The following is a 27,699-nucleotide window of genomic DNA, read 5'->3' on the forward strand; positions in this document are numbered from 1 at the left end:
AAATATACCGCCACCCCCACCCCACCCAGCATGTATATTTAGATGAAGCATTCTGTAGTGAGGATAACATTTTCATGTAAGTATTCACATTAAATTGTGGGGGTCAGAAGGATGTCTCTATTTTGACACAAGAGGCATGAAAGGTACTCAAGCTATCAAAATGAGAACATTTCAGCGAGCCATGGCTACACATTTCCACCTGTCCTTTGGTTGTGGTCTTCACTCTGGTCTCTGGCGTACGGCAGGATCTCTAAGCTTACCGGTAACTTTGTTGAGCCCTTGCACCAGCTGTCGAGTTTGACATTCTAATGCATTATGTGATGGGTTGAGGAAATCTTTCCTCCTCCTCAGGTTACAGTCTGCACTTGCAGAAGTAAATCCAGTCCCCTTGACAGCAAGTGCAGGAGATGAGAGAACTCTCTATTGTGTAGTTCATTCACATTTACTTAATTTCTTATGATTTCTCAGACATAGTAGTTTTAATTGTGTTTCTGTGAACAAAGTCCATTTAGAAGAAGTCTGACTTTTAAACTTAGTTTTTATTACCTATCCTGCCGTTTTTCTCAAGGTAGGTGCTGGTGAATAGTTTTGAATCCATATGTTGTATATAATTTATAATTTATAAATCTGGGGTGTTTCGGTGGGACAGATTATTTGTGGCAGATTGTTCCCCATAACAGGCCTTGCTAGGTCACTCTTCCCTCATTTGTAGTGGTGATATTATCATCTACCTTGCGCCACTGGGTTGAGGATTAAATTAGATTATTAAGCTTTTAGTACAGTATCTTGAACAAGGACATTTAACAAATAATAATTAGAGTAATTTTCCCTCATAGCACAGTTTTACTTATTTTTTTGTAATGAGGATTTATGAAAAATAACTTTTTAATATTTGTAATATACTTTATATGTATCCAGTGTTTTGCATGCATTTCTTCATTTGATCATGTCAACAACTTCAAGAATTTGGTACTACTTTTATCTTTTGAAAGATTTTCATAGCTCTTTTGAGGAAAATTTGAACTTTGCAGAGACTAGAGCTCTCTCTAACCCACTGTAACTGAAAACTCAGGCTGCTTAGTGTGAGGTTCCAGTATGGGGATGATGGAAACCAATTTCTTTTAGTGGGGGATGTTTCAGTGGTGGGGGTATGTTTCCATGCTGATTTATAAATGTAAAATTAAAATACATTGTATTTCATTTACAGAACTATGGAGATGGAACTCCCTATGATCACATGACCAGCAGGGACCTTGGGTCACATGACAATCTCTCTCCACCCTTTGTCAATTCCAGAATACAAAGTAAGGTTAATTTTAAATTAACATGTACCATTTGAATGCTTATGTTTTTACCAAGGTTGGAGAAATACATGCCCGGATAGAGATTCTGTTTTTAGGAGCTTGGATCTTTAGCCAGTTCACTATAGTATTTTAAAATTACAGAATAATATTGACAGTCTATACTTGATAATAGTGCATAAGAGTTTACAGTATACAACTATGTGGAATTACTTAATTTCAATGATCCTGAATTTGCATGGAGAAGTTATCTTCCTTAGACACAAAGCTCTTGTCCCACTTTCAACATTGCAAGAGTAGTTTCCTAAGTTGAAGTTGGTGACATCAAAGTGGTGAATACATAATATAAATTATCATTTGGGGCCTGTCGGTTGGCAGTGATACAAAATCAGTAGTAGCTGTGAGTTTTTATTATGGGGGTTATGGAAGTAAATAGTATTAATGGGCTTAGTGTGCTTAAATCAGTGTAGAGTGTTCAGATTGAATTGTAGAATCTGACTGCGTGTTTCTCAAGGTGTGAACTTAAGTGCTGCTAATCTAGGCAGACCCCATCCTGCTTCACTGAAAGCATGCTACATGTAGTTTGAGTCAGTCTGAGTTTCCAGAATGCCTTTCATACTGGCATTCTTAGCATATTTTTCTGCTTTTGACTACTCTGTAGGGATGTTTGTTTAACAGCAGTAACTTGAGCAATGAAAAGATAATTCATAATGGCTTAAAAGGTCCCTATAGTTGGTTGCTTTAGTTTTGATTGAAAAAATGATCTTTGTTCTAGTAAATGTGAGTTTTAAATAATATTAGTAAACCTCTCAACCTGGCCAAATTCGATTGCAAATCTGTCAATAAATGAAGTTAAATTTCTTGGCACAAGCTGTTGGACCACGCTCCGGGGAAAACACACAGCATAATTATATCATTCTGAAACCGTAATTGCAAATGTTTCTAAAGAATGTCCTGATTTTTAAGCCTTGGAAGCTATACCAGTTATTTAAGGTGTAGACAGTCCTTGAATCTGAGCCATTTTTTTAAAAAATCACCATCAAATATATCAAAAGGAGTTTCAGGAATTTAATACAATGTAGTCAGAGCAGAGAGACTATCAGTTTATTTTTAATGAATAACATCATAGGTTTATACCTTCAAGTATCATCCTAAGTTTGAGAACCAGGAAGTTGTGGTTAGTTGTAAGTTGTTTTTATAGTTGTGCTTTTTAAACTTTAAAATGGTAAATTTCATATTTATGTTTTAGTTTGTAATTAAAACAAGAATCCCAAGTCTCTACTAGTTGTTGATAGGGAAGTGCAATAAGTTTCCTGTCTGCAGGATAATATAGATATGAATGAGCAGATATGTTTGTCAACTTAGATTTTAAATAATTCTTTTAATTATAACACCATTGCTTTTCTATTCAACATCACCCAATTTCATAATATAGAATAAAAGACTATTTTGAAAATAATAATAGTGAGAAGTAGCATCTAAGGAGTATATTGATGAACTTCCTTAAAAGGTTCTAAAATTACTCTCTGATGAACTAAAGTAAGTAAAATAAAAAATAAAATTACTACTCATTTTTAAGTTTGTTAATAAACGAGAAAAAAAGTCTTACTCTAAAGAGCAACTTGATAAATTAATATTACAGAATATAACAAGCGATACAAACATATTAAATAATTGGTCTTGCTCATGTTTCCTCATGGGCAAATGCTTTATGACCAAATTACTTTTTCAATCCAAATAGTATTAGTAATAGCTGAGAGTCTAGAGCAGAGAAAGCTGACTCTTTTCACTTGGTTGTTGTTTAAGCGGAAAATCCATGTCAGCCTTGCTCTTTTGTCCCGTCTGCCCTCCTTCCCATTAAACCCTTAAATATGGAGGCCCAGACAGTCCCCTGTATTGTGATAGGAAATGCTACTATGTCCACGAGGCTCCCACCCACTGCTCCCAATGAAAGGACTTCTCTGTTAGATAAGCTGTCTGGTCTGAAACATGGCTCTTTATTGTTTACAAACTGCTACATTTTCCACCTCAAGCAGATTTTTGCACAGAAAAGAATTGTGCTTGGGCTAAATGGTTTATCTGACATTAACGGCACAGTGTCAGACTCCGGTCAGGAAAGTGGCCCTCAGAGTGAGGGGGCAGGGTTCAGGGTGCAAAAAGGGGAAAAGGGAGAAGCGGACATTTAAACAAGTACTAAATATCTTACGTTTTTAGTTCAGAGAATATTTTTTAAAATATATTTTTAGACAACTATGATGCTGCATTAAATGCTCTTCCAGCTCTATAATTTTTCCCATCCCAAACGCCTTCCTGATTGACTTGAGTGTCTCAGTGCTAGATTCAGGGAACAAAGATTCTCACTGATTGTGCCCAAGCTGCTGTTTATTTAAAATGAGACCACTTTTTAAGATGAGCCATGTTGGTATTATATTGCATCTTTGCAGAGAAAGACAGGTTGTTTTTAAAAAAAATTAAGGATAACCAGTTTACAAATGGTGACAAAGATTAAATAAAATCTATTAGAGTAGTGAGCAACTTGAACTCATGGCATATATGCTGTATTTGAAACTGTTCTTTGTGTCCAAATTCAAATCCTATGTTATGGCCCTTGTGCAAGATTTCCCTCTACCAAAGAAGGTATTATTAGACTTTACTGTAAGTTTTTGACAACAATCCAATATCCATTTTCAGGACCCTTAACTGGTTCTCATTGTAACTACAAAAGGTTTCTTTACATTTCAGACTAAATTCTGCCACAGTGTCACATTTGGGTAAAAGCTATAGCATCAGAAATAAATCAGCCACTTTATTGGACCAGATTCTCTATTGTCAAATCAATCAAGCCTGTGACTGAATTAGGCGTCTGCTACAGAAATAAGTGACACTAATTTTATGAGAAAGAGTTATTAACTGCAGATGACCTGATTTTTTTTTTCCTTTTTTAGTAAACTGTTCACTTAGTGAGGTTTTATTTTATTGCAAGGAAAGAAAGAAAATACTGAGCCACTCTCTCCTTTTGGGAGTGAATTATTGTTATATATTTTGTTCTTTATGGCAGTATACTGTTACACTATTTGGGGAAATGATACAGGCGTTGCTAATGTGTTTGCTGATAAAAACTCTTTTATGGTAACAAAACCCTTTATTACAATTTTGAACTTTTTGTGTTCATGGGAATGGTTTTGCATAAATGTTACGCAGTTTTTCTGATATGCCTATGTTTGGCATGGAAATACCAAAATTCAATTTATTTGTGTTTCTATCTCAAATTTATGCAAATAGGATATAATTTATAAGAGTAGTAGAGTTTCTGTGATAGTTTCTCCTTTTAGATAATGAGCTTGCATACCTGGAAATAATACACTATTTGATAACTTGTGAATCCCTATACTAAAAATAAAATGAACACACAAATATGTCTATTATGCTACAAACTTTGATGCATTTCTTTTGTTTATAAAGTTGCTTTACCCTTTCTGTTTCTGTCTCAGCTACAGTTGCCATACAAAGTTTCAGAAGTTGATACTGCATAAATCCTTTAAAGAAAGGCTTAAAACAAATGAAGAAATCCCTTAAAGTTGATTTGAAAAAAAAAATAGATGTGTGTGGATTTTTGCTTTTATTTTTGTTGTGGTGTAGGGGTTCTGGTGTTGCGGAGAGATTGAAGCACTAAGTGGCTGCACTTAGTGCTTCAGATGGCTGCCTACGTTGACCATTTCTTAGTCTTACCTGTCAGTGTACGCTCAGTCCTTACTTGCATGGCTTCAAGCCAATGTGCATTTCTCCCTTAGTTGAAAATTCATGTCCTGTTTTCTATCTGGAGAAAACAAACCACTTCTTTCTTGTGACTACTTGTGATTATCAATGATAATGTATCCTTACTGTGTGGGAAACTGATTTGCTGAAATTCTTAATAGTTTGATTAAAACTTTACAGGAGTCAGTGGTGAGTTTTGAGAATTTGCTAATAGGACAGAGGGGACATGGGTCTTAGTCCTGTGTTTTCAAGAAGATTGTTTATATGCTATGGAATATTTTGAAAATCCTGACAAGAACTATATGCAAAGAGTATTTTTTTTTTTTTAAAAAAAGAAACATATTTCGGGATATTTGTTTTTCCCATTACTTTGCTTTGTTTTGTTTGAAATTTTTTTTTATTTGATAAATAAAGTAATTTTAAAATAAAAAAAAGAGAAACATTCCTGTTGTTTTTCTTTGCCAAGCATTCAATTTTTGCAGGTAATTGTCCAAATATTTTTACAATGGTAGACAATATATTTTCTAGCTAAACCTCTTTGATCCAAGGAAGGATCTAAGCATGCATTTTCCTTCTATTGTTCAAGAGCCTTAATTGAAAACCAGATTGTTTGAGGATAAGTGAGCAAGTTGCCCAGTAAGATTACATACATGGATTGGTAACTGAAGGATGTGAAAAGTGATACTTTTGTACAGTTGGACGCAGCTTAGCTCAACATCAGCTGCTGTATTTTCTCATATCCCCTTGTGAATGGTTCAGTTTCCTTATTGTGATATTTTGTTCTAGTCCTACTGGTGGTACTTTACTAGCGTACTTAATAGTTTACCACCATATAGTAACTGGTTTCTAAACTAGCTCAGTGGAACATTTTACTGCAAGATTATATTGAGGTTTCAGGCAGAAGTGAAGAAAGATGCTGGCTTATGAGATGACCTTTGAATCTCATCTGGGTTAGCGGTTGATATTTTGATTTGGTTACTGTGGTCATATTGTGACAGCTGCTGGCTCATTATAATTCAGTTCCACTGCTCAGTTTGCCTAGCAGGAATATTTAGGTTTGTATTACTTCAAAGTGTTTACGGCTTCCCTGAGTTTAGCCCAGCATAAAGGTGAAGTGTTGTGAGTGTTTTCAAATCCCAGTGGCCGAGGAGAGTGCCACAGTCTTCTTGTAAAACTGCAAATGTGAGTAGATGCTAATGCAGGGAGTGTTTTCTTTTCTTTGTAAACTGAAAACACCCCCCAAAAAAGATTCTTACTGGGAAAAATTGTTTTGGAAACCTTAGTACATGAAGGAAAAGAATGACCACACAGAAACATAATTTTTTCAAAGCATGGGTAAGATTTAACTTGACCTCCTGGTTAGATTTTTTTTTCTCATGCTGGAATAAAAATACAAGAAAATAGTGAAACTGCAGCTTAATGGCAATTATTTGATGCTTGAAAGCACCAGAGTTAAAATATTTTAGTAATTTCATGAACATACAGTTGTGAATATGGATGTCAGCTCCAGAAATTTTAGTTTACTTTTAAAGTATCCTAAGTTAGTGATATGAGCAGGCTGCTTGCAAGTTCATTAGTTATGGGATACAATTCTTTGTGCACTTTAAGTGCCTTCTTTTTTTTTTTTAATGACACTTCTGCTTAGCTTGAGATTATCTTGATATCATATGGTCGTTGCTGGGCAGATAATGTAGTACCAGCAATTTCTGGGAGAAAAAATCTTTAATAGTGTTCTTAGTTGTTTTTACTGCCTTTGTTCGGGGGGTTTTGTTATTTTCATATGTTAAACTTAAATGTCTCCCAGAATTATTAGCAAATATGACTTTTGAGCATCATCACCAGTGATTTTATTATAACTGATTATTGAGCTAAGTCTGGGAGTCAAAGAACTGAGTTTTCTACTCTCTGTGTTGTCCCAATTGTCTGTGAGTCCACAGGTCCACTCATTTTCACGTCTCTAAATTGAGGGAGGAACAGACCTTTAGATGATCTCTGGGGTAATTTTCTCATCTAATGGTCCATTGATCTTTTAGATATGCCATTTTATCCTTACACTATATCTTATTTTTAGAGATGTTTTATCGTTCTTTCTAATCCATTCATCTCTATTTTATGATACCTTCAAGTAAATTTCGTAGTGATGTGTTTTCCAAACATAATTCTTTAAAGCCTGATTCAAATGGATGTTTCATTTCTACTTTAACTCATTCCAGATCTAAAGCTAAGGGATTCAATTGATCTGGGATAAAATAACAGCACGTTAAGTTTCACCACCAGGAGAAAAGTGTTGTGCATAAGCCGATGCTTGACACAGAGTTTAGAACCTCAGTAAATGGCTGCTGAATGAATTAATACATGAGTGAATCAGGGAATCAGATATATAGGGTTTAAACAATGAATGAAAAACCCATAAATTAAAGCTGAGTCTGTATCTTACTGCATTATGAAGAAAATTCTAAAGTAGAAGGAGTCATATAGAAATTCAGTTTTTATCCTGTAGTGCTACATCCTGGACTGTAGAGAATATTCTCCTAATGTCAGGAAATGGGCCATGCTACAGCATGGTAGTTTTCTGCTTTCAATAAATATACTGCAGATTATTTTATTTATAAAAGGAAATAGGTTAAATCAATAATTTTTGAAAGTCCACTGAAAAATATTGTATCCAGAATTCTAAGAGAATGTGTTCTTTCTTGTCCAGTCAGTAAACGTGTCCACTGCTCTCTCATTGCTTGTGTATCCTCTGCATTCCACTGCCCACTCTATGCATGGCACAATTAATGCTGTGGTCACCACACACTCTTAGGGTCAAACCAGGTTTATTAAACCAGGTTTTATAAAATTAGAGGAATTGATACTGGAAAAATGTTACTAGAACATATTGGCCAACAGAGAAGTGTAGATCTCCTGGATTCCAGGGATAGTTTCTCTCGAAGAAATTTATTGAGCCTATGAGAAAATAAATCGTTTTAGATTCACATAAAAGTAAAAAACAGTTTGCATCAGGTAGGGAGATTTTTGTTTGGAAGTAATGGAAATGTGACTAATGGTGGCTTAAGAATAATTTTTCTCCTACCAGAAATCTGATGGAGGGCTAGAATTGGTTTGCAGCTCAGTGATGTCAGGGCTGGAGTCCTTGTGAGTCTCTTGTCCTTTCCCTCACTGTCTCAAGATGACTACCACAGTGTCAGAGATCATGTATGAGTTTGCTGCAGAAAGAAGCAGGGGAAGGGTAAGTTCAGCAATTTCTATTCTTCTCCCTTGCCCAGCAGTCAGGGCTAAATCTCATGACCATCTCTAGCTGCAAAGGTTGGAGGTAGGGATGGAAATGTGCACAGTAGCTTATCCAATCTCTTGCCTTGAAAGAAAGGAGAGAGAAGGGAGTTGGTAATGGATCTTGGGCTTACCAACTTTCAATGATGGATTCATAGTTTCGTTTCTTAGGAGAAAAAAGTATATAATTTTTGATGCAACAGTTTTGAAAATTAAGAACAAGGCCCAAACTTTCATGTAATAAACCAACTATAAAAATGTGTCTCTACTCCAAATTCTGGTCAGCAAATTAAAGAGAATGACAAAGAGGCATTAAATAAAAAAAAGGGAAGAGGAATATTGGAAAGAGAAAGATGGATAAAGTAAAGGCATGCAAGTCATACATGGGGAAAGGAGTCTGAAGCATGCTGCACTCATTTCACCTTCAAGGCCTTTGCTTCCTTTCAACTTGAGCGAGGCGGTCATGAACCAAGGCCCACCCTTTTTATGTCTTCATTCCCTCAAACCTTCACTTTTAGGTCTCTGGCTCAAATTCCTGCCACCATGCCCAGAGCTCCCTGATTGTGCAACAGACCCATAGCTGTAGCCACTAGTCTTTCCCCCAGCCACTTTGGTGGTATTTGGCAGAGCCTAAAGCCAGTCTTAACTGCCACTGGCTTCTCTGTCTTCTACTGTGTCCATACAGAGCAGGCCTGGCATCCTGGAGCAGAAGGCCCCGGGCCATCCCACCACAAGTGACGGGCAAAGGTCTTCTTTCCGCTGCACCACTGTCAATCCAGTTTTCAGGGAAGTTGCCTCCAACTATCTTCCATGTCCCTCAGGCAAGAATGCCCACTGCCTGGGGCAAAAAAAAAAAAAAAAAAAACCTTCTTTTTTATTTTAATATTTACAGAGTTTTATTTGTTGATTTTTAACGTGGAGGACTGGGTGCAGCCAAAAGACATTAAATATTGGACAACATGCCAAGACTAGGTGAAGTTGTGGTGAGAGCTGGAGCCAACCTTTAGCTGGAGGTTTCCCACCTATTGAATAGGATTGTGGTATGATCAGGTGGATGAGAATCTAGGAAGGGAGAAGGGCCATCTATGATTAAAGGTTAGCAGGGACATAAAGGGACATAAAGAGTGCTGTTTGTATGCAAGTACTAAAGTTTTCCTCCAAGTTTTTCATTGGGAAGATGGTTTCTTTACGTTTTGTATAAGATTGATACTTAAAATTTTGCCTGTGACAGCATTGACTAGTAACATACTTCTTGACTGGACTGGGGGAAGGTGTGGAGGGGTGGGAAACACTTCAGACACTCTGCAATTCCCAAAGCTCTCACTGTCCCTCGGCTCCAGGAGAACATCAGTAGAGTTCGAATTAACAGGTTCTGTGAACCTAATGTCTGCTGGTTATGTGTCTAGTTTAAACACTGTATTAACCTTTAGTAAATATAAGACTATTTTAATACTTGTCTCACATGATAACATTCCTTAGGACCAAAGAAGTAAATGAACTCAGTTTTAAGCACTGCAGATCTCGAGAGGCCTCATGGTAAAATGAAGTAGACTAGGGTTCACTTCAGCCTTAGTTTTGATTTTTCCACTTCATGTTGATGGGACTTTGGGTGAATAACTCAGGAGCCCCAAATTTCTCGATCCTCAAGTGTGTAGTGTAGTAACCCTTGTCCCAGCATTGCAGGGCTACACAATGTAGTCTGTCGTGTTTGTCTGTGCAATTAATTGAAAAATCTATAGATGTTGGATCTTGGGCGATAGCAGTTTTAAAATACCTTTACCTTCTAATGAGACTAGAACAGAAGGCAGAAACAGGTGGAGGTAGTATAGAATGTTCAGTTCTGTAAATATCAAGACCAAAATGGAAAGATTACTTTTTGAGCCAATCCACAAAAATAATAATCCTATAAAATAAGTACCTCTTTTGGGACAGCTTTGTTGAATGCAAATGTGCTCCTATGTGAAATATTTGCCTCCAGCCATTTTTCTCTCCAATTTAAAGGCTCTCAAGTTTCACTGGTACACATGGCCAAAAGCTCCCCTTTCAGGAGTTTGAGTGGTGAGAGTAGGGCACCCCACCCCCACCCCCCAGAAAAGTTGAGGTTTTCTTGCTTGTATTGCAGGTCACCTGGATAACAGAGTATCCACTGGGTAGGATGCTTGTCATCATGTAGATACTTTTACAAATATCTTCCATATTCTTGGGAAGGTTTTGGAGGCTGTCCTATTCTACTTCAGTTCTTTCTTCTCCAGAGAAGCTTGGCATAAAATGTATATGTATCTGTATATGATTTTGCCTCTCATTCCCTTTACTCGCAGTTGTTTCGGAATCTTTCTTAAGGAACCGTGTATTATTTCTATGGGAAAGAGGTATTCAGTTGATCACATTTTATTTCCTTTGCTGAATATCAGGCCTAGGAACCAACGATTGCCAAATGTATGGAGCATAGATAGGGATTAAATTTATTTCTAAGCAGTTAATAGATATAGCCCAAACATTTTTCATCTTCTTGATGATTGTGTATTAATCACTCAAATTCCTTGTAGTGGATGCATTTTATTAATAGCAAAAACTGTAAGAAAGTCACTTTAAATTGGTGTAAAATATGGCTATTTATATTGTTCATGTTTAAAATAAAGCATTTGACGCTTATGCATAGGTTAAAAATCCCCTTGAAAACCAATGGACAAGTGTTGGGGAGGAGGAACCCTCATATACTGCTGGCAGCAGTGTAAGATGGTATAGCCGCTGTGGAAAATAGTTTGGCTGTTCCTCAGAAAGTTAAGCATAGAATTACCATATAACCCAGCAATTCCATGCCTAGGTGTATCCCCTAAAGGATTGAAAACAGGGACTCAAACAGATACTCTCCACCAATGTTCATAGCACCATTAATCACAATTGCTAAAAGGTGGGAACAATCCCAATGTTCAAGAGATGAATGGATCAATGAAAGGTGGTATATTCATACAGTGGAATATTATTGAGTATAAAAAGGAATGACGTTCTGATCGCTGCTCTAAAATTGATGAACCTTGTAAGCTTTATGCTAAGTGAAAGAAGCCAGACATAAAAGGACAAATATTGTATGATTTCACTTGTATGAAATTTCTAGAATAGGCAAAGTAATAGAGACAGAAAGTAGGTTAGAGATTACCAGGAGCTAGGAGGAAGGGAGAATGGGGAGTTATTGCTTAATGGGTATGGAGTCTCTGTGTGGGATGATGAAAATTTTCAGCAGTAGATAGTGCTGATGGTTGAACACAATGTGTATGTAATCATTGCTACTGAATTTTACACTTAAATATGGTTAGAATGGCAAATTTTGTAATATATATATAATATTTTACCACAGTAATATTTAAAAACAAAATAAAACAACAACAAGAAACTCATGGAGAGAAAGTGGAAGATGGTGGTAGACTGAGCAAGGTCCTTGTCTTCAGTTGAGTTTTGGTGGGACTCCCAGCTCTCTGCTCTGCATTTGTGAAAACTTAGGCGAGTTTCTTTAGTGCCTGATGGGATTTCTCATCTGAGTAGTTTCCCTGTGCTGAAATGAAATAACAGGAAAAGCACCTGCACTTTATTTTAGTAAATGCAAATTATTATATCTACTATTATTGTATCCTGGCTGATTTTCTATTTTCTGACCAACTAGGTAAAAGTGATATCCAAACTTGAGAATCGTGTAGTGAATCTTGGCAGAACATGGAGGTGATTAATGAAATGCCACCCTCCCATGAGCCATATTAAACCTGAATGAAAATAGAAAGTGTGTAATATCTGATAACATTTGGTGAAGAAGGGGAGACAAGAGAAGTGAAGGATGAGAGGAAAAATAACATAAAAAGCTAATTTTAGAGTGTTCTGATCCCAAAGTATGATTTTCTAGCCTTATATTATCAGCATTGGCTTGGTTGTCTAAATGTCTGAAATTACTGGGTTGCTAATTGCTCATGGCTTTCCCTCACCTTTGCTATTCAGACCAAGTGGTTCTCTTAACAACAGTTCAGTAGCCCGAGTTGAATGGTTCGGACGCAAGCATAAACTCTTTATGTGTAACTGATTGTACTTAATTGGACAATACCAAATTGTGGAGGGAAATTTATCAGTGACCTTATCTCCTTTGGAATTTGTAGAGAAATTGGAAATGAGCCTAATATCCATATTTTTGGAAGCCTTAAAAATTGATCTCCTGACATATGATTGAATTAATGCTTTATATTGTGTGTTTCTAATTATATGTTTCCTTTTTTATTATTTATTGATGGTCTCAAAAATATTATCTGGAAATTGAGATCAGTGAGCAGAAATATTTTAGAAAATCTTCTCAGCCCACCTTGGTAGCTGTGGATGAGCTCTGTCAGGCATCCTACTATCTAGTCATGGGGAAGTACTGACCTGCTAAAAAAGAGTTTGCTGAATGATATTTTTGTGACCTTGAACAAGCTATTTTGTTTTCATTTTAACCTTGGTTTCCTTATTTCTGTTACTTCCCTGAATCACGGAGAAGTGGTCAAGGGAAAGAGCACTCAGAAATAAAAGAATTCTAAGTATACATATTTTGTGATTCAGTCTTCCATTCATTGCAAAATCCTGTATATAGTTTTGACACCAAATTTAAAATAAAACAAAAGGAAGCAGTCTTGCTCACTGTTTTTTTTTTCTTTGCCATTTTATTGCCTTATGTGTATGAATTTTTATCATGTATTTATTTACTTAGAAAATAAATATCTTAAAATGCTTATGCCCAAAAACTAATGGTTTTCCTCAGCCTTCCTACAACTGTACTCACTGTCTTTTAAGGGCATTTTAGTGTTTAATGAGATTTTACCCCTTACCCTCATGAGTTTCATTTACTTCTGAAATAAAAATTTACAGCTATTCTTTCAGCTGAGCTGATACTAGTGTCAAGATGGAATTGAGTTCACACCTGCTCTAGCATAAAAAGAAGCTCTGTATGACTTCTTGAAAATATTTGCAGAGCAGAATGAGAGAGACCCCATTATCCGTGCAATGGTAACTACACAGTAATGTTCCTTGCAAACACTTTTAGAGAAGCTGCTTGATAAATTAGTTTTAATTTGCTGCTATTGTCCGTAGCCAGATGCCCTCCCTAAGTTGCCCATGTTCCTCAAGGTGGAATGTGATTGGGGAAATGCAGTTGGTTGCACAGGCAGTGGATCTGCATTAACACTGTAAAGTGTACATATGGGAAAATCTTCGAATTTGCTAGGCCGTTTAGCTGTTCAAGACATGGTCCATTAGTCAGGCAACGTGCAGTGGCTTTTCTGAGTGCTCTAGTTAAGGGGCAGGATGTGTAAAGTAGTATATACTTAGGTGGATAATTAATAATAAGCATAGACTTGTAAGGCTGTAATATAATATATAGATTTCAGCCCCTGTTAAAATTTTTATCAGCTCATATCACCTTTCCTTACTCTGAGAGAGTATTTCTCCCTATAGAAAAAGAAAGAGCACTCCAATGCATGTGAAAATCTTAACTAAGAAAGAACTGGTTTTTATATCAAACACTTGTTTTTCCATGGTTTTTGTGATTAGGAAAACATATTTTAAATGGATCACATTTAAATAACATTCCCATGTAATATTATTTTGCACGATCTTGACCATAGGTGACAAAAAACTGGGTGGATAAAATAATTTTTTTGGGGGGGTGCATTCTAATATTGGAGACCATTGACTTGTTTAAGAAGCTATCAATAAATAATAAAAGAAGCTACTGATAATAGTAGGTTAGTCAAATAAGAATGGTTTTTCTTCCCTCCCTTAACAAGATATTTGGAGGTAGGAGGTGGCCTGTGTGGATTCAACAAATCAGCGTTGTCACATTTGCTTCCTTCCACCCTTAGCATGCTGATTTTCATTGTTCAGTTTTTCCACTCCTGCTTACAAGGTGGCTGCTGAACCCCAGATACCACTTTGGACTATAGGACGGGTAGCAAGGGAGGCAGAGAGTAGGGAAGCATCTATACCTATATATATCCCTTTCCATCAGGAAAACAAAGCATTCCCTGAAACTAGGAATTCTGCCTCCAGTTGAATTCTGCTAAAACTTACTGGCCAAACTCAAAACAGTTATCTGCCCATTGCTGCAAAGGAGGCTAGGAAAACGAACTTTTAAAGTTTTAGTTGGGTCTTTGACTCAAGAGGTAGGCAAGGGAGAAAGGGGTTAAGAATGGTCATTGGATTTCGTTTTAGTAGAAGTGGTAACGCCTGAGCTGCGTCTTAAAGGGTGTGTTCTGTCTATCTAGATGAAAAGAAAATTGCCAGGGATGAGAAATGCTTGTGTAGAAGTGTGGGGGTTAGAGGGTATAAGAGAAAGTATGGAACTGGAAGGAGTTTAATTGGGCTTGGTTTCACAGGGGAAGTGATGAACGATGAAACCAGCATGGAATCAAGGCCCCAGGAAATGAAGGGTCTTTCTTGTGCAGTAAGAGGAGGAAGTTGGGTTTTCACTGAAGCACCTGGTGAGCGACCCAAGGATTGATTTTAAATAGTGGGGTGACATGACCCGATTTATAGCTTAAGATAATCTCTTGAGCAACAGACTAAATAGGTGGCAACATGAGAGGCCGGGAGAGTACTCAGGAGGTGACTGCAGCAATCCCAAGAGGAAATGATGAGAGACTGACCTCCATCAGAAACGCTGGGGATGAAAAGGAAGCTATGCTTTTGAGTAATATTAAATTCATAGAAATGGTTGTATTGAATAACTGATGGATAAGGGAGACATCATCCTTGCCTTCTTGGTGTCTGGCTTGAGTCACTTGGTAGATGGTGGTGCCATTCATTAAGAAGTGGCATATGGAGGAGAAATAACTTAGAGGGGATATTTGGTAGTTGAAGTCAGGGGAATGGATAAGTTACCCAAAGCAAGAGCCTATTTTTTTATTAGCCATTTTGCTCTCTAAAAATCTTAAATTGGAAAAAACAAAACAAAACAAAAAAAAAACAAAACCCTCTATCTCATCTTTTTTCCCCTATAAATATGGTATATTTAAAAAAACTGTATAATACTTGCTTTGCTCACGTAATCAACTCTGGTGGTATAGTTTTTAATCACTCATTCCTATCCTACTATTTTTAATTTTCTTTTTATTAACCCATAAGATATGTTAGAATGTAAAATGGAACCGTTGCTTCCAAGCGTAAATTATTTACCCATCATTTGGGAAGAGGCCCTAGATCCATAAAAGAAGACTTGAACTTAGAGTTCTAATTGTATTCTTTAAGCTTTACACCAGCTTCCCTCCCAACGTAGGAATCCTTCTAAGATGAGCTTCTAGCAAAGTTGTTGGCACATAGATGACACTATGAATAGTATGTGAATGAATGGATGGGTGGCTCCCAAACAGACACTCACATTCCTCTGCCTGGGCATTCTCTGCATTGAGGAAGTCACTACCATCAAGGCCACGCATTGCATTGTGACAGCTCAGACTTTCAGGAAGTTTTCCATCCTGTAACCGTCAGCTGGGGATACTGGTTTCTTCTCTGAACCCACCTTGTTTTATTTATTATCTCCTTTTCCACACATTTCCCAGGATGATAATCCTCATTTCTTCCAGAGTATCACAGAACATAGTTGAACCACATCTCAGCTTCCTGGTCACTGTCATCTGCATATGCCCTACTTGGTCTCTTTCTTTCTCTGAGTGGTCAATCAAGGACTTAATTCAGTATCCAAAGCTGGCTCGATCCATGGTGGGTCTGCTCTCATTTTTCGGATTAATATAGCCTAAGATTATATTTAGACATCCGTATTTTAGTGTTGACTGAGAATTGAACTTGTGGCTCATTAAAATCTTAGTTTTCTAAACATTATTTGCTTTAAAATCAGGTCTTCCCACTTCCTTCTGTAGAATGGGCTTTAGATATGTATTTATTACATTTCTTTCCATTGGTTTTGGTCTGCAGGTGTACCATGTGTCCATGTTTTCACTCTGCCAATGAGAGAAGTATGGTATGACGTTTAGCAGTGTGGTCCCTTGGGTTTGAATCCTGGCTCTATCCTTTACTGCATGGGTGATCTTATCTAAAGTTACTTTCTCTGAGCCATACTTTCTTCACCTATAAACTGAAGATAATTATGAGATCTACCTGTTAGGACGTATACATAATGCACATACCATGTGTAGATAAGTGCTTAGAATATCTAGGCAATAAATAAAATAAATGTTCGCCGTTATTCTAGTGGGTGTGAGGAGTTAATAGTGGTCATTTTATAATTGTGGATCCTTTTCTCTACTGTTAATATCTTGCCGTCTAGTGGGAAAACTTCCCAAACAAAAAGGTTCTTCTGTAACAAATGGAATAAGCAAATGAGGTTCCTGATTTTATATTGTGTAATTAACCAAATTTACCAGGTGATAAGTTGCCATTGACTGGGAATTATTAACTGGCTGGCTTGTTGGGCCTTGTGAGAAGAGAACTGAAACAAAAACAAGATACCTTTAAAATCACTTGGACAAAATTCCTAGGTGACCTTTCACCTATACCTAGTTTTAAGATAGAAAACTGCAAGGTGAGCTAGATGTTAAAGTATAGGTGCTAAAGAGTATATGAAAATTTGGGTTAACACCAAAGATAAATTGAGAGGTAATATTTCCTTTACTGATGGGTTTGCCATAGGGTGCCTTTAAGTATTAGATTATGAAAATTAGACACCACAAATTTTCAGAAAACAGATCTGTGACACGCAGGGGATTCCTGGAGAGCCACATGGGAGGTGCAGGGAGGGTTTAAGAACTGAGTCCTTCTGCAGGGTATTATCCTGATAACTAGGCTCACTCTTAGAAAGAGGGAAGCTGTTTCAAACCTGTTTCAGTCTGTTTGTAAACCAAGAAATGGAACCATATATAAGGTGTAGGTTGGCGCTGGTCATAGGTTAATCCAACATGTTTTCATAATCAATACCATTTTTTGTGCCACACCATCAGGAGCATCAGTACACTATTTGCTGTCAGAGACTTTCTCATGGACAAACATTCTTTGGCTTCTTCTGTTTCATTTGCCCACAAGAAATATGCGTGGTGCATCAAATAATCAACTCATATTGGTTCATCACACCAGTGTGTAGGACTTCTGTAGGCTCAGGCCTGGTTACAGACTTGAGCTCTAAAAGGATGTAGAGCTTCATGTGTTCATTCTGTACCGCAGCAAAATTCTTTGCAAATTTTTGGAAACCCGAAAGTCCTTTCATGCATCTGGCTTCTGTTTTGACCATTTGCTCTGGTACCACAGGAAGCGTCAAGCCACCAATTCTGAGAGTGAAACTCAAATCCAGTTCTATTCAATTATTTGTAAAACCTGAGAGTTGCTTTATTAGCTACAAAGTATTTCAAATTTTTCTCTGTAGCCTTTAAAAGCCATCCTGACTTCCTATGTGTTATTTTTTTACCGGCCGATCCTCCTCCGAAACTGACAGGGCTGTAGAATTTATTCAACTACTACGTTTTCTGCACCAAACTGAGGTTATATTTTTCACTGACAAATTAGGGTTTTTAAAAAAACCTACTTCCCCTTTCCTATTTTTTTGCCGATAATCTGTAGCAAAAAGCTTATTGGTTTTCTGCAGAACTGCTGTGTTTTAAAAATCAAATTGAAGACCAACTTGATTCTGCCTGCAGAGCAAAGCTATCTGCTGTTTTAGAAAATCTGGATGGTTAAATTGGAAGCATGTTCTGCACATGGTTTAGCAGTTAGTAGCCTGGAAAATGACCCAATAGCCAAGATAGTTTTTTTAATCTTCATTGTAAGTGCTTGTTTAAAGTTTAAGCCTGTAATTGACTATTTTGCACATTGTTCATTGTTAATTCTTTTCAGGCTATTATAGTTTTGTAAATACATTGCCTGCTAAGTTGTGTCAGTAGAGGAACATTAGTGCTATAAGAAAATCCAGTTAAATGTGGTGCTTAGAAGCATACCAATTAGCACATGCAACTGGATCGCCATGATTTCTTGGCCACCCTAGGAAAGTCACTTTCATCTATTTCTGCAGATTTCCCCTTATTTTAAATGGGTATGATGGTGTCCTTTTTTGGGTAAAAGGGCAGCACATAAATCCACACTATGCTGTGGCCTGCTGAGGAAGTTGTACTGGCTGGTGGCTGCATTACTCAGTTTTGTTATTTGTTCCCTCTGCCTGTTGTATATTGGAGAGGCCAAATTCTTCTGATTTGTACTTTTATCAGATTTATCAGCTAGTGTCTACCAGATAGCTCAAGCTCTTATATTTTGTACAGTTTAGATTTGAAAATAATTTTTAAATACACTTACCACATACTACCTACTCTTGTTAGATGGGTGTGACAAATGCTGATCAGAAATTAGAGGGCCTTCCTAGTGTTCGGGTTATAAGTATTTTAATTTCACTCTTCGTTTTTTTGATTTAGAAAATGTGGACATCATTCAATATTAGAGATACAAGGTAACACTGGCTAATATTTAAAGGTTACAAAAATTGCAGTGCAAAAGGAGTTAAATTCTGTCCATCAGGTAGTAAGTACCACTAGAATATGGGCATAATAAAAGGACATAATGAAATAGATAAAATATGATGCATCTATGTATGGTATACAAAGAAAAATAATGATCAGGAATGTGCTGAATGTAGCTTAAGCAATTTATCATTATGTACAAGCAAAAACATACGAAACTCCTCTTGATTAAATTTTGTGTGAAACAGAGGATATGATTGGAAGTGTAGAATTGTGGAAAGTATTTAAGAGCCTGATGATAATCCAGCTAGAGGCCTTAGCAAGTAAGTCTGTTCAAACTAGAGAAAGGAAAGAAAGAGCAAGGAAGCTTGGTTTGGTTATGCAAATTTGGAATACATGTAGGACGTTGGACCTAATGGATTGCAGCACTAGATTTGATCATCAAATGATGCTTTTCATAGCAAATATTATCTGAGCCATTGATTTTAAAAAAGGCCAAATGCACGATGTGTGTAGGCAGAACTGCAGCAGGCTTTCTGTCCCTTGAAACAAAATCTAATAGCCAGCCTTGAATATTAGACCCTACAAAGAGAATAAGAAAAAAGCAGTAAATCATTAAGGAAAAAGCACCCAGGGTGGGAATGGACTTGCATATTCAGGGAAAAATAAAAGAACAGATAACCTAGAAGGTAGGCTGTATAAGAATAAACCTACTGTAAGAAAATTGCAACTATCAGGCTAACTGAATTAGAAATTGAAGGGCATAAAGCAATTATTTATTAAGAAAGAGGCACAGTTGACATCAAGTGTTATAGAGAAGGAGACTGTCATGATTACAGGAAGATGTTAAGAGTATTTAAAAAAAATCCCAAAATTAAAAGTGAAGAAAGAAAGAAATATTGCCTAGAGATGATGATAAATAATAATGAGCTATTTCTCAAAGCACCTAAAGAACAAGAGGTCAGAAAAATGGTGTGTCAAACCTTGAAAAGATAGAAAGTGTAATTTATTGACAGACGATGGAGAAACTGCTAACAAATAAATGAATTTTTCACCTCAGTGTTCACAAAGGGAGGATGTGGGGCAGATGCCAGAAACAGACATAAATTTCCCAGGGGAGAAAGAAGAAATACAAAAGAAACCAGAATCATGCCAAAACAGGTGATCAAGGGGCTAAAGGAAGAAAACTGATAAAACCCTAAATCTTAGCTGTGATCACCCTCAAATCTTCAAAAAGTTACATGAATGAAAAAGAAGCTGGGAAGAAGAGAAAAGCAACCATGTTTCTTAGAATGGTTGGAATTATTTTTGTGGGTTTATTGTTTAATACATAGGGTAGCCCTCTTGAAATTTACCCTCAAAAGAAATAAGCTAGTGTCTTAAAAATTTCTCTTAAAGGACATTGGAATGACCAAGACATCCTCCCTGCCCCCGCCACCTAAATTCTCAGCTTTTTTAGGGTCAACCTACCATTATCAGTGTTTAATGAGTGTACTAAGTCTTATTGTTTCTAGGGTATTCACTGAGTCATTGAATCTGCCAATATATACTGGATACTTATTAAGTGCTAGGCAGTGTGCTAGAACCTGGATAGAGTGTTAAAAAAAAAAAAAAAAAAAAGACACATATCCTTAGGGTCTTTGAAATTACCTCTACCTCACTCATGTAAGCAACCCTACTTCATGCTAGGTTAAAAAAAAAACCCATTGATTCATTTTGTTTGTCACTCTTGGTTTTATTTTTGACTGGCTTCTTGATGGAGAATACTTGAAGAGTGGTGTCTTTTTTTTACTGGGTTGTTTGTTGTGCACTCCCAAACCTGGGTGGGTGCCTGCTTCATTTTCCCAGTCCTCAGATTGGATCTCGCTCTTCCTAAGCTCACTTCCTTCCTCAGTGAGCTCCCTACCAGGCTGTCCATGAATCAGTTTCAGAGTCCTTGACCTGCTGTTGTTTTGCAATTCATTGAGTTCTTGTCTTAGACAAGTGAGAGGGTGTACTTTTATATGTACTTTCTCCTTTCTCCCCTATCTTCTGCATTTTAACCTTGTCATGACACACCTCCTTTCCTGAGCTGTTCTCTCCACCTGGGCCACCTCCTTCTCCATCTTTGCCTCTATCAACTTTAGTGAGCCAGCAAAGCTCACTTACTGAAAATGCCTTTGCATTTCTCTTCCCAGAATCAATCTTTCTTTGCTTTGTGTTCAAAGATTATTTTGAGACATTCATTAATGGAAATATTATTGTGAGGAGGGGGCTGCACTGTGGTCACTTCTTCCTACCTGGCATCTAATTATCAGATGTCACTTTAGCATCTGTAGAAGAATGGAATATGGGAGGTGTTTCAGAGACATTGTCTCTGAGCATGTAGAAGAGGGACAAAGAAAATTTCATCCACTGCACGGCTTTGTTCTATAGCTTTCTTCCCATGTCATACAAAAGTCTTCTAACTAAAATTAATTTCCAGTGCCACCTTTCCTACCAGGACTGTAAGTTGTGATCCTTGGTTGCAACATGTCCCCCTATGAGGTCTTTATTCTCACATGCAAATGTTCTGTATTTAAGTCTCTGGAAGCTAGATGTAAGATAATCCATAGAGGAAGGATCAACTAAGCAACATAATCACTCTTTCTTTTTTCATATTTCCATCTTTCATGTAGAGTCATTTGCAATTTGATTGGCTATTTCCCTGGGAACAGATCACTCTTTTGGGGGACTGTCTCCCCTGGTCCCTGCCTTTGGTGAGTTTGCCTCTTCTTAAGGAGATTAACACTCAGGAGATATCTGTAAATACAGCAACACCAAGTCCATCTACAACTACTATATGACTCATGAGAAAGCAGAAGAAGCTTTGATAGTCCTTGGCCTATATTTGCTTTGAATATTGTTTTTTCCCACTATTTCCTGATGAACTTAGGTATGTGATTTGAAATGTTTCTGATGAATGACATTTTTCAAATGTTTGTCCATTATCTCTGAATTCCATAAGGAAATATGAGCAGACCTAGTAGTTCTTTCACCTTGCTGTACATATGCATTATCTATGGACCATGTATGTAATACAGATGCCTGGGCTCCATCCGCAGGCATTCTGCATTTGGTGGTATGGGCTGGGATCCAGGCATCTGTAATTTAAAAATGCATCCAGGGATGCTTTTTTCCCCACAGGTTTTGGAATCACTGACTTACACATTGCTTTAAAAAACTGTCATTTTTATTTTCCCAAACTGTTAATTTTTCTTCAATTACATACTTATTTTTAAATCTTTTAATTTCTTTTTCACTTAGTAAAAGTGAGTCATCATCTACTTAGACCAAATTATTTACCATCGTATTTTTATGCCATAAATTAATAACATTTTTAGGTCATAGAAAACAGATAATTTTTAACGTGTTAAAATTGTGCATACTTCCAGTGGGAGGAAGAAAAGGCTGACATGATGTCTATTTTTTAATTGTCCATAAAATTGATAGACTTGATCTAATGAACCTAAAGGTTTACCTCTATAGTAATGATGTGAATGACAGACTTTCGTTGTTGTACAGTCACAATTAAATGATACATGTATGTGGTGAGAATGATTTTCCCCATTTTGAAGGAAAACTGTTATTGGATTTTTACTAATTTAGAGGAAAGGCAAGCCAAATTAGAGGAAAGTCAGCACTATAAATATTTCAAAAAGAACATCCATTTATTATTTTTTGTAGTATGCAGCTAAGGCTAATTGATTCTGAGGAGGGAAGCTTTACCTTATGCAAAGCAATTAGGGAAATAACTAAGAATGCTATGAAATTAGCCTCGAAATTGGTTGTATGCAAGTATGTCTTTCTTAAGCAGTTGGGTGATTTTGTTGCACTTTCTAATATTATCTCTGCTATCTTGTAAGACATTTTATGAAATAAAGGAATTGTTTTAAGGCTAGCTGTTCTGTAAAAACGAACACAGACCCCAAGTTGTAGTTTGATTTCATGAGATTATTTTTGCTTAATTTGTGGAGTGATAGGGTGAATTATAAGGATATTTTGGTTTATGTCCTATCGCCTTTGGAATGATAGAGCCGTTTTGTTGTTGTTGTTTTTGTTTTGGGTCTGTTTTGGGTTTTTCATACACGTGTAATGTTTTGATCACATTATGGATGCAGAGCTGACCATGGCCTGCTCAGAGCCATGGTTTCAATAACCTGCTCATATGGGACTCCTGGCTAACATGTTGACATTTTAGTAGAGAGACCTTCACCTCTAACATGTGACATATTTTGCATTTCACTTCTTTTGTGCTTCTATTGAATTCTGTGTTTAATTTAATACAATTAAAATACAGAAAGAGAAAGAAAAAAATCAATTAAAGGCTCATGTATGTTTTGGAATACATGGCCCAAAGATTAAAAAAAAACTGGGGAATTTAAATCTTTACTTATTGTCACATGTGTTAGATTATATTCCATTTTACCATTGAAATTATTAAAGCTTGCTTTTATTTAGAATTTTTGGCAAGTTGGAAGCCTATAGATATAATTGATTTTTTAAAAATAAATATAGTGGTTGAATCATTAATACGGTAAAATTATTTCTCAGGATCTTAATAGCTATTTTTTTTTTTACCCATGAACTTCCTTTTTGATCACAGAATCTTAATTGGCAAAATTTTATTTGAAGGCGTATCCGACTGTTAACAGTCCAAGAATACCCACAACTTACAGAAAGGTTCAACAACATATTGCTTGATTGGATGGTAAATTACAGTGTTTACAAGCTTATTTGACTTGTATCATATGTACTGATCAGTATCAGTCTCTCTAGAAATAGACATGTGCTTCTTATACTTCATTTATATATTAGTATTCAGCCTTTAAGTCAGTCATTAATTCCACTCTTCTGATATTTTTTGAGCACCAGCTTTGTGTGAAATATTTACTACAGCTTGGTGCTTAGGATATACCCTTGAATATAATCTACTTTGAGTAAACTTCTATCTAGTGGAAGAAATAAGAAGTAAGCAGGCCAAGTGAAATGCAGGGTCCTATGGGAGCTCCTAGCAGGGAGGGACGTAGCACAGAGGAAGTTGACATCTAAGGGGAAGTTGACATCTAAGTTGAGACCTGAATGATAAAGAGACAGCCAAGCAAAGGGAGCTACTGTGGAAACAAGGTCAGGGAGTACTCTGGAAACCGGGAACTGGCTATGCAGAAGGTTAGAGGTAAGAGAAAGGATTGTGCCTTTTCAGAAAAGGTTCAGAGAGCTGGAAGAAGGAGGGCATGTGGAATAGGTACACAAGAGTCAACTCATGAAAGGCCCTGCCTGCAAGCCATGCTCAACATTTGTCATCCCTTCAACAAGTATGTACTCAGCACAGGTATGTGTCAGGCACTTGGAAGACATCAGGAATCAAAGCAGAAAATAATGCCTGCCCTTGTGGAGTTTTTATTCAAGTGGGGAGAGATAAACAATAAACATGTCACTAATGGTTTTGAAAATGGGCCAGAAGCATGTGTAGTCCAAATGGTTTACAACTCAGCATTTGCAGATATTATTGAGCAAATCAAAGGCTATTTGATAAGAATAACTTTGCAGTCGTTTCCAGTCCTGGGCTGATGAATGCAGATAGGTGTACTGATAACTTAACATATTTCCAGGGAAACTTGGTAATGAGCTATAAATCACATTTTTTTTGGTCTCTCACTCTGTACCAGGCATTGCCTTAGCATGAGCATATCACACTGGTGGGAAAGTACTGAAGTTCAGTGCTGTCATTATTTCTGGTTCACCATGTAGACATCCCCTTAAGGGCAGAGGCCTTAACTTTAATGTTAGGTAAGAATGCTTGAGAGGTGATCAGTATGGAGGGGTTGTCCTGTATTCCTATTTTAAAACACGTTACTAGAGCCAGGATTGTTTCTTGAAGTATTTGAACAATATTATGAAACAGAAAAATTGCTCAAATTTTTACCATGCAAATGAACAAAAGAAAATATTTTACAAAATGATTGAAACTGGACAGTTGCATGTTGCCCCAGATTAGTTATAGGGAATAAGAAATTTTTATTATAGAGAACACTTTTTTGGTGGAATTAATAAAGAGCAAAGAGGATGCTAGAAGTCAGTGTACAGAAGTTAGAAGGAGAAATATAGTTGAGTACTGTGAATGAAGAATGATTTGTTTGAATTTGCCCTACAGTTGTAAGAGTATTGAACAAAATTATTTGATGTATGAGAGGTATTTGCAAAAATGATTGTACTCCAGCAGTCTTAGCCTGGTTTGTTTTATTTCCTTTAGAATGAAAGTTGCAAGTGGGTAGGAATTATGCCTTTAAATGCTAGATCTAAAGGACCAGAAAGCTACTCAAGGGTAACAAGATGAAGAGGAAACAGCTTTGTCAGCGTTGCACACGTGGATAATTGGATACATAAGACTTACAGCAGAGAGGAAGTTAGAGAGGGAAGAGGTCATAAAAACAAGGGGGCTTGTTTGGAACTAAAATGTAACCGGAAAAGTGAAGAGTCTTGGAAACCACCAAGGTGATAGATTTTGTATAGCTGAAGATGCTTGGTACTTCCTGCGTAGACATTGCCGTCAGCAGTGGCGCACTCATGGTTGGATGTATTTGGAGCGAATTTAAACTCATGACTTTCCAGTTCTCTTAGTCCATGTCACCAGAGGCATACAGTTTCAAAACTTTCTAGTTTAGGGTCCAGGCTGTTTTTCTGTGATAGAAATGGAAAGGTTACTTGTCTTTGTAAGATCAAATTAAATCATACCCCCCTCAGCATTAAATTCTAAATAGTAATGGTGACTTTTGTCTAACACTGTCCACTAATGTTTATCAATGTTATCCTAATCTGATACTAATAGGAACTAGTCATTTTGCTCTTACTATCTGCCAAACACTAAACTGTTTTGTTTTATCTTACAATCCTTTGTGGAAGTATTTTATTATCTTCATTTTACACATAAGGGAAGTCAGGCACAGAGAGGTTGGAATAGTCTGGATAGGGGCACCCCACTGGCTAGTATATGCATGGGGTTTACACTCAGCCCTGCCAGACTCTGAAGTGTGTGTTCTTAACCAGTAGACGTGACTACTTCATGCGACAGATGTGACAGGTAAATAATATTAGAGGTAAATGTAAGTATTGAAGATTATACGTAAATAAAAAGTAAGGGTTAAGGGTTCACATTGACCATTGTCCTTTTTTTTTTTTTAATATACATTTCAGCACACAGTTAAACCACGGTAAAAAAAAAAAAAAAAAAAAGACCTTACAAGTAGAATGATTAAGGGTCCCAAAAGTCAATGGAACATATAATCACCATCATAATTTTTTTAATAAGGGATAAGTGAGGCTGATGAGTGTAGGACCTGTTACTTTATTAATAGGAATGTATGCATCTGGCAAGGACTTGTATTTGCCAAATATACCGCTTGCCTGGAATGAGACTTCTCTGTGGAATTCAGATCAGTATTTATACCCAGGAAGTTTATGATCTTTGACAATTTAAGCAAAAGAATATGAAAGCACTTAGGAACAATTTAGAGACTCGGAATTAAAGTAGAATCAAAATAACATATTCTCGTTGGAGAGGGATGAGTGGAATAGTGGATTTCTCTGACAGATTGTTTGTTAAATCTAGTTTTTTTTGTTTTGTTTTTTTTTTTTACTTTTTGGGATAGCCTGCTTCCATTCTCACTCAGATATGGATTTGCATCCTGGCTCAGCCACTTAAACTCTCCCTGGACTCACTTTTTTGGGTGAGATGGAGACAACCAGGTGAACTTCACAGTGTTTTGAAGGGTAAAGTACCTACCTAGATTAAGATTTGATACATAGTATATCTGTAGTGGGTCTTGGTTTTTTCCTTCCTTCACTCATTTGACCTGATGAAGAGGATGAATAAATAGGAACCTCTATTCAGTGTTACAAATAAGGATTATCATTTTTAAATGCTGAAAACTTAAATTTCCAATCCCGTTTTCCTGTTGACTTTCAGACTGACTGCTCCTGCCCCCTCTCCCCTTCCAAGTCTGCTTTTTTGGGACTCTTTTATGCCCTGTCTTCTTTGTAGGTTCCATATCTTTGTAGACCTGTTGACTTTAATTGCCTCACTGTCCATGAGCAATTTTGATACTTGATTGGTCAGATTAAGATTTGTTGAAATCAAAGAAACATTGGCTCTTCAGAGACCATACCAGTACTAACTTTGATTCTCCTTAGACCACAGATGGAAATGACCTGTGTTGAACTGATTTTTCTCATCTTGCTGCCTACTGCTTCCTTCTTTGCTCTAGCCTTCACTGTTTAGTCAGAACCCAATATCTGGAATGGGTTGAGTAGTCCTCAGAGAAGAAAAGATGTAGGCAAGGAAGTGGCAACAAAATAAAGCAGGAGTTCCAGAATTTTAGGATAGATGTCAGGCTTCTCAAATGTGTTGCTTAATTTGAGGTAGCTGATCTTAGAAGAGCTGCAACTAAACTCCAACCGTCTTCTTTTTCTCTCATGTCTTGGAAGAAAATGTTCGTTCTTCGTTCTCTTCACAACCCTTTGCATTTGCTTCTTTCAGCTTATTTTAACTTGCTTGCCCTGTGATCTTTGTCCATAAATCTTACCCTTTTATTTTCTTCTTCTCTTTCTCCCCTGACTCCTTTACCGTCTGATAATAAATGTGTGAATGGGTCCTCTCCTCTCTGGCAGTGATTGTCAGAGTATGGTTCACAGGTCACTTCAGATCTCTTGGGGTAATGTTAAAATTGGGATCCACTTCCGGCCAACAAGTGAGCACCTCAGAAGGGAGTAGCCCAGCAGTCTTCCTGAAACTGCTTAGTCTCAAAGTGATTTTGACATCTTCTAAGGTAGCACAACTTCAGATTCCATGATTTTTTTCTAGCCTCTTTTTGTCTTTTGAAACCTGCCTC

The 27,699-nt window shown here is 36.9% G+C and overlaps 1 protein-coding gene across 18 annotated transcripts in view; it reads left to right on the forward strand.

The window, feature by feature from the left end:
- Nucleotides 1–27,699, forward strand: part of TCF4 (transcription factor 4) — a 345,156-nt gene that overhangs the window by 121,169 nt on the left and 196,288 nt on the right. For all 18 annotated transcript variants that reach the window (XM_037806070.1, XM_037806078.1, XM_037806067.1 and 15 more), the window contains one exon: nucleotides 1,208–1,304. In XM_037806070.1, the coding sequence (XP_037661998.1) occupies nucleotides 1,208–1,304 (97 nt within the window). The remainder of the gene's footprint in view (nucleotides 1–1,207; nucleotides 1,305–27,699) is intronic.

This window comes from Choloepus didactylus, chromosome 16 (assembly GCF_015220235.1).
Source record: "Choloepus didactylus isolate mChoDid1 chromosome 16, mChoDid1.pri, whole genome shotgun sequence".
Lineage (NCBI taxonomy): Eukaryota > Metazoa > Chordata > Mammalia > Pilosa > Megalonychidae > Choloepus > Choloepus didactylus.